General features: G+C 46.7%; 1 protein-coding gene and 1 long non-coding RNA gene across 3 annotated transcripts; one reads left to right on the top strand and one right to left on the bottom strand.

The window, feature by feature from the left end:
• Positions 1–205: 205 nt before the first annotated feature.
• Positions 206–5,033, top strand: LOC121589755. 2 transcript variants are annotated; one of them, XR_006004339.1, is made up of 2 exons: positions 206–942; positions 4,355–5,033. XR_006004339.1 is itself a non-coding variant. In XM_041908869.1 (2 exons), exon 2 carries the CDS (start codon positions 3,442–3,444, stop codon positions 4,672–4,674), a length of 1,233 nt encoding a protein of 410 aa, XP_041764803.1. In that variant the 5' UTR covers positions 206–942; positions 3,417–3,441. The 2 variants fall into 2 exon arrangements, 1 of the variants encoding a protein (XP_041764803.1); XM_041908869.1 differs by having other exon boundaries at positions 3,417–4,674.
• On the bottom strand, positions 3,307–3,796 carry LOC121589756. Its single transcript, XR_006004340.1, has 3 exons — positions 3,706–3,796; positions 3,464–3,572; positions 3,307–3,394 (listed from the first exon to the last, which is right to left on the bottom strand). It is a non-coding gene; the product is annotated as an uncharacterized LOC121589756 (long non-coding RNA).
• Positions 5,034–7,214: the final 2,181 nt, after the last annotated feature.

The raw sequence follows: 7,214 nt of genomic DNA on the forward strand, positions 1-7,214 counted from the left end.
GCATTAAAAGGAGAAGCGTTTAAAACAGTCCAGGGGAGACTCAGGAAAGCAGCTAACCTCAAAGAAGTCATGCAAGAGCTCAAATCATCGTTCGGACGTCCAGAAGTAGTTGTGAAAACGTTGTTGAGCCAGATTCGACGACAGGTACCCCCGAGAGCAGAAAAGTTGGAGACGCTTGTGCAGTTCGCCGTATCCGTGAACGAAATGTGTGCTGCTGTGAGAAACAACGGGGTCGAGGAGCGTTATGATGGACCCGTGTTGGATGAGCTCGTTGGTCGTCTCCCTCCGATGATTAAGCTGATGTGGGGCATACACAGTCTTACGTTGTCAAAGGTCAACCTGGCTGCATTCGGAAAGTGGATGCAAACCATTAAGCATGCAGCCCAAGCGGTAACGAGCCCTGCAAATCTTATCGAACCACGATGCAGTAAGTATTTGCACATGCATACTACTAATCCCTCCTCGCAGAACTCCACAGAAGCCGTTTGTGCATGCGATAACGGCTGCGCTCGCTTATACGAATGTGACGGATACTGGCAGAAAAGCGTAGCAGATCGCTGGGACATCATTAAGCGGAACTACTTGTGTAAATGTTGTTTGAAAAAACATCGTGCGCCCTGTAAAGAGACGAGAGTATGCGGCAAAGACGGATGTACTGTAAAACACCACCCGTCACTACACAATTCGGCAGGTAAGGGAAGACACGAAGCAAATTTCTCTCACTCTACAGCCACCGACGAGAACATACTATTGCGATACGTGCCAGTTGAGCTGCAGGCTGTAGGAAAGACGATCAGAACAGTTGCTTTTCTCGACGAAGGAGCGTCAGTATCGCTAATCGAACATTCGCTAGTTGACGAGCTGGAACTTGAAGGGACAAACCGACCTCTTTGTTTGAAATGGACTGGAGGACAACATCGCACTGAACGAGATTCAAAACAGGTGAGCGTAAATATAGTAGGAATATCCAGTGGTGCTCAGACCTTTGAAGCCTCTAATGTACGAACGGTGAAAAGTCTTGGGTTGCCCTCGCAACGCGTTAAAATGGATCGTTTACGAACAAAATATCAGCATTTAGCATCCATTCCATTAGCACCATATGCTTCTGTACCTCCACGCATTCTCATAGGAATGAATAACTATCATCTCACTGTTCCATTAAAGACGATAGAAGGAAAAACAAATGAACCCGTCGCAACAAAGACGAGGCTAGGATGGGTAGTTTCGGGTTGCGATTCGTCGTCAACTTCTAACAACAGCAACATTTTGGCATTTCATCGAGCACATATTTGTGATTGTGCAGAAATAGAAACCAAAATTGATCAAGCTCTAAAAGGTAGTTTTGCGCTCGAAGAACCCACATGTAAAGGCGGCATAAACACTCTTTCAAATGATGAGGAACGGGCGAGTGTATTGCTGCGTAAACACACCTCACTACAAGGTGAGAGGTATGTCACTGGATTGTTGTGGCGCTATGATGACGTAAAACTGCCAAACAATCGAGCAATGGCTCTCAAACGCTTGGAATGTTTAGAACGCCGCATGGCAAAAGATGAGCACCTTCGAGAAATGATGGACCGAGTGCTGAAAGACCATGTTGAAAAGGGATATATTAGAAAATTATCAAATGAAGAGCATAAGTTTAAGCATCCTAGAAAGTGGTATCTACCAATCTTTCCTGTATTTAACCCCAATAAACCAAATAAGGTTAGAGTAGTATGGGATGCAGCTGCAACAGTGAATGGAATTTCGCTTAATTCCATGTTATTGACTGGGCCAGACCTTCTTTCACCACTGCCGACTGTCCTAAGTCGGTTTAGAGAATATCGTGTTGCTATTGCCGCTGACATTCAAGAAATGTACCATCAGGTTATGATTAAAGAAGAGGATCTGATTAGCCAAAGATTCCTATGGCGAACGGACCGGTCGCAAGTTGAGCCCGATGAATATGTGATGCTGAGGATGACCTTTGGGTCAGCCTGTTCACCAACTTCCGCCCAATTTGTAAAGAATGTAAACGCGGACCGTTTCGCGGCCCGCTATCCTCTAGCCGTCGAATGTATTAAGCGTCATCACTACGTCGACGATATGCTTGCCAGTATAGAGAGTGTGACCGAGGCCACGAAGCTAGCACAAGATGTGAAATTTATTCACTCACAAGGAGGATTCAAGCTTCACAATTGGATGTCGAATTATGGCCAAGTATTAGATGGCGTTGGTAGTAGCAACAGCCGGGAGAAGGATATGAACCTCGATCCAACAGCTTGTACCCAGAAGGTCTTGGGAATGTGGTGGAACGCAAACGAAGATACGTTCCAATTCAAAGTGCCGTTAAAGGATGTAGATGTTCTACAAGGGATCGTGATACCAACCAAACGGCAAGTACTGAGCACGCTTATGACAATCTACGATCCGTTAGGCTTGATAGCAGGCTTTTTACTGTTCCTCAAAGTCTTATTGCAAGAAGTTTGGCGTTCTGGAATTGGGTGGGACGATCAAATACCCAGTTCTCTGCAAGACAAATGGAAGGAGTGGTTAACTTGCATACCCCATCTGCAATCTATCAAGATTCCGCGATGTTACCGCACGTCCATCAGCTTAGAGAACTGCACGACACAGCTTCATATTTTTGTAGACGCCGGGAGAGACGGTTTCGCAGCCGTGGCGTACTTCCGATTCGAATCCGAAGATCAACGGGAAGTTGTGTTGATCGGCGCAAAAACTCGAGTAGCTCCGTTAAAATATACATCGATTCCCCGATTAGAGCTGCAAGCTGCAGTATTGGGAGTTAGACTGATGACAGGTATTCATCAATCACACCGGATAAAGATCCATAGACGCTTCTTGTGGACCGATTCAAAAGACGTTTTGTGTTGGCTCAACTCGGATCATCGAAATTATAGCGTCTACGTAGCTCATCGAGTAGGCGAAATATTAGAAAACTCGTCAGTAAAGGAATGGCAGTGGGTGCCGACTAAAAACAACGTAGCCGACGAAGGTACAAAATGGTCCAACCTTAACCGACACTGCACGACCGGAATGTGGTTTAAAGGACCAGCGTTCCTACAGCAACCGGAAAACGAGTGGCAAGTGCAAAGCTTCAGACCTTCAACTACTGAGGAAGAGTTACGCCAGACGGTTTCATATCATCGTGAATTATCCCCAGTAATTATCTTTGACAGATTTTCTGATTGGAAACGCCTGCATCGAGCCATCGCCTACATGTGGAGGTACATCAATAATTCTCGTCTGCCAAAAATGTCTCGATATTTTGGACCCCTTTCGCATCTCGAGCTACAACAAGCTGAGCAATCGATCATCAAGGAAGCGCAACGATTAGAGTTTCCAGAAGAATATCAGCTACTTCTGCATGACAAATCAGGTACAAAGGGATCTAAAATGATTAACAAGAAAAGTTCTCTTTATAGACGTAGTGCATACATGGACGACGACGGTATCTTACGAGTACGAGGAAGAATCGATGCTTGTCGTTACGCAAGCCATGACATGAAGAGGCCAATTATTCTTCCCAAAAAATCCTGGCTCACCGATCTGATTGTAACGGAGTACCACTGGAAATATAAACATCAAAATCATCAAACCGTAATGAATGAAGTGCAGCAAAAGTTCGATATTCCTGGCCTACGAAGCGCGTGCCACAGAGTGCGAAACAATTGCTTTAGATGTAGCCTTCGTAAAGCTTACCCTAAACCTCCAGTGATGAATGAGTTGCCGTTAGCTCGAGTGTCGCCGTACGCCAGACCGTTCTCCTACACAGGGATAGATTACTTCGGACCTTTTTTGGTCGCTGTTGGACGGAGACAGGAAAAGCGCTGGGGTGTGCTGTTCACGTGTCTAACAATACGGGCCATACACATAGAGGTGGCTCACAGCTTGAACACCAGCGCTTGCATCATCGCTATTCGCAATTTTATCGCACGTAGAGGGACTCCGATTGAAATCAGAACTGATCGTGGGACTAATTTCGTTGGCGCTGATCGTGAGTTGAAAGATGCGGCGAAGCAGATAAACACCGAGGAGCTGATAGATGAAATGTACCTCCCCGATACGACGTGGATATTCAACCCCCCCGGAGCACCACATTTCGGTGGTGCATGGGAGAGATTAATCCAATCAGTTAAACGCACCCTCTCCGGCATGCAATTTACCAAAACACCGACAGATACCGTTTTCGCCAATTGGTTAATTGAAGTAGAAAACATTATCAACTCTCGCCCACTAACACATGTATCGGTTGATAGTGAGGAAGAAGCCGTGTTAACGCCAAACCATTTTCTCTTGGGTTCATCTTCTGGAATAAAACCATTAACATCTCTTGATGATTCTTCCGCAGCCCTCAGGAACAACTGGAAGATGTCACAACTGTACGCAGATCAATTTTGGAAAAAATGGTTAGCTTCTTATCTGCCTACGCTCACCCGTCGCAGCAAATGGTTTGAGACCCAGCCGCCATTGCAATTAGGAGACCTCGTGCTGATTGTCGATGACGCCCTACCAAGAGGATGCTGGCCTAAGGGAAGAATCGTACAGCTCGTACCTTCGAAGGACGGAACAACTCGGCGTGTGCACGTACAGCTTGCGAACAAAAAGATTATAGAGAGACCGGTAGTAAAAATCGCTGTAATAAACGTAGAACCGCACGAAAGAGTTTAACGCAGTCAAACACCGGGGCCAGTGTTGTTTACCAACAGCGGTTCTAGTTTGACAGATGCGTTGTGGTGAAGTGAGAGAGAGGGACAGGTAGCACAGGCGAAACAAACACGGGCGAAATAGAGAGAGTAGGAATGGTTCATCCCGAAGGAGCTTCGCGTGCAACGGATGAACCTGCGCAAATTAAGTGGAATGACCGCAATCGGTTTTGCGTGAAGTTTTAAAACGGGCACGAAGACGAAAATCGACCTCTTTCTACCATCGCGCCAAGAGAAGAAAGTTCAGTGAATTTTTAATACAGTTTAATGAAATTAAGTGAATTAAGAAAACTGATGTTTCAACTTTAAATTCGCGAAAGAAAGAGCTTTGTTGCTGGACGCAACAGAAGGGTTTTGGGACTGAGAACAGCGAGTACGCGCGGCGTGAATTTCCACCGTTCCGAACACTTTAATGTCTGTTTTTAATTTCTGTTTCATGTTGCATTTATTGCTTGCCTTTATTAGTTCGAATGTGGTCGCGTCTTGCGCCCGGGAAGAAAAAAGGGTGTACCTCATTCTTCCTCCACCCTCCCTTGAGCTTATCATTTCAGTTTTCCATAACGAAAAGAGGAGGAAAAAATCGGCATCAGCCCGCGAAAAACACTCCACCACAACGGGCGACTGTCTTGCAGTAAAAATTAAACCCCGTTACTCACTGATAATACTTCGTTTTATGGCCCGCGCCAAATGGTTCCTGGCCGCCTTTGCTTGGCCCACCCACTGGCAAGCATTTTGGGCTAGGGGCACACCAGCTGGCCTAAATGGTGGGGCCACAAGTGAGGGCCTTCCCTAACGGCCCCTCTGCACAACGACTTGCACTGTTGTGCGATGCGCACTGTTTGCTGAATGGCTGCTAGACGCTGAATGGCTCAATCGTGAAGAAGGAAGAACTGAACTGTTTGCAAGGATTTACGGATCAATCGAAATCGTGTGGACGGGTTTTGCGGGATTGATTTTGCCACCGGCCCAAAGCCCAAAGCTGGTGGGATGTGCAAAGTTAATTAAAAGATTTGCTTTCCTCCCTCATTTCCATGCTGTTCGGTGCTGTCGCTTTTCTGTGGTTTCCGAGACGATGCTGAATTTTCCCTCCCCGTTCAATTGCACTGGATGGAGGTACATAATCCGCTGTAAGGATTATTCCCTTCTTGACCAATCATCAATCTTTCCCACTGTGGACATAAAAAGGGTCCCACCCACCCACCTCATTACACTCACAGCCAATTGATTCATGGTGGAATAATTGATCAGCTAAATCCTCTCCCAACGGCCAGCACAGTACATCACATCGCAACGTCAAATCTGCGCCGTTCCTGGACTCGCGTGGAAAATTCCAGATCGCGAAGCTGAGCGACAACGGGGTCAATTAATCGACTGTTGCTGACCTTTACGCTTGATAGGATTTGGCTTTTTTGTTAGCTTCCCCTGATGCATTCAGGACAGCAAAAAGGGACACTACAGGAAAAAAACATCACACACCGAAATCCTTGTCCCAGGAACCTTCCCAAGAACATGCGCCAAAGAAACGCACCACATCCAAAAACTAGTTCTACATGTGCACATCCCCTTCGAGGTTTGGGCACTGTTTCAAGATGCCGCCGTCCTGTAGCGCAGCACCCAAAGCACCGAAGACCTTTAAAGCATTGACCTCAAAGGTCATCGAATGTGAATTGATGGAAAGCTTGAAAAACTTGTTTATTGGCAGCCCAGCCAGTTTTCGGCCAGTCCGCTCGGTACTGCACCGGTGTAGGCACTGCTCACTGGGATGGCCCCCACTGCTTTACGTCCGGTTCCGGAAGGACGGAAGAAAAGACAGCACAAGAAACGGTAAGGATTAAGGTGACAATACCGAGCAGACTCATTCGAACGTGTCTTTAACGGTTTTCGTACGATGGCTGTCCCACATGTGTGAAGTGCTGTAAAGATGTAGCCGAAAAAAAACCCCGTTTTCCACTCCAATACCGATACATTTGATAAATATTTGCTGACGCCATTACGCCGCGTCAGAATGATAGGATGGACGCTAGTTGCTAGTTGCGGGGAGGCGATTCTATTGCACACTCCAGAAAAACAGAAAACCAACTTCCTCCTGCTCACAGAAACGGTCATGCGGATAAGAACATCATCATCGAAAGCATATTGCTTCTTCCAGCACGGACCACAGCACAGGCATCCAGTTCCCGGGGCAAAAAGGAATGCAAATGAATGGATGGACATAAATTTAAATTAAAACTTATTGACCATATCGCGACCGTACGAATCGCTGTTCGGCCCCGGAACCCCGGCCCGGGTAGTTAGAGCAGCGAATTCACTGTGTTAGCTGTCCTGCCCGGTTTTGTCCTCCCCAACAGCCATACGGCACATATAAAATGGCTTTGTGTTGGTGCCTTCATACCGTGGCCGAAAAAGCGCACAAGAACAAGGAGGAACAAGACACTTTTCGCCCCGAAGAAACCCTACGCTCACCGAACTGCATGCAAAAACGTGTAGAAGACGCGTTTCTTCTTC

The sequence above is a fragment of the Anopheles merus genome, chromosome 2R, assembly GCF_017562075.2.
Source record: "Anopheles merus strain MAF chromosome 2R, AmerM5.1, whole genome shotgun sequence".
NCBI lineage: Eukaryota > Metazoa > Arthropoda > Insecta > Diptera > Culicidae > Anopheles > Anopheles merus.

Bases quoted from the DNA above. Each gene is read 5' to 3' on its own strand.
- LOC121589755 (XM_041908869.1), top strand. From the start codon at position 3,442: ATGGACGACGACGGTATCTTACGAGTACGAGGAAGAATCGATGCTTGT.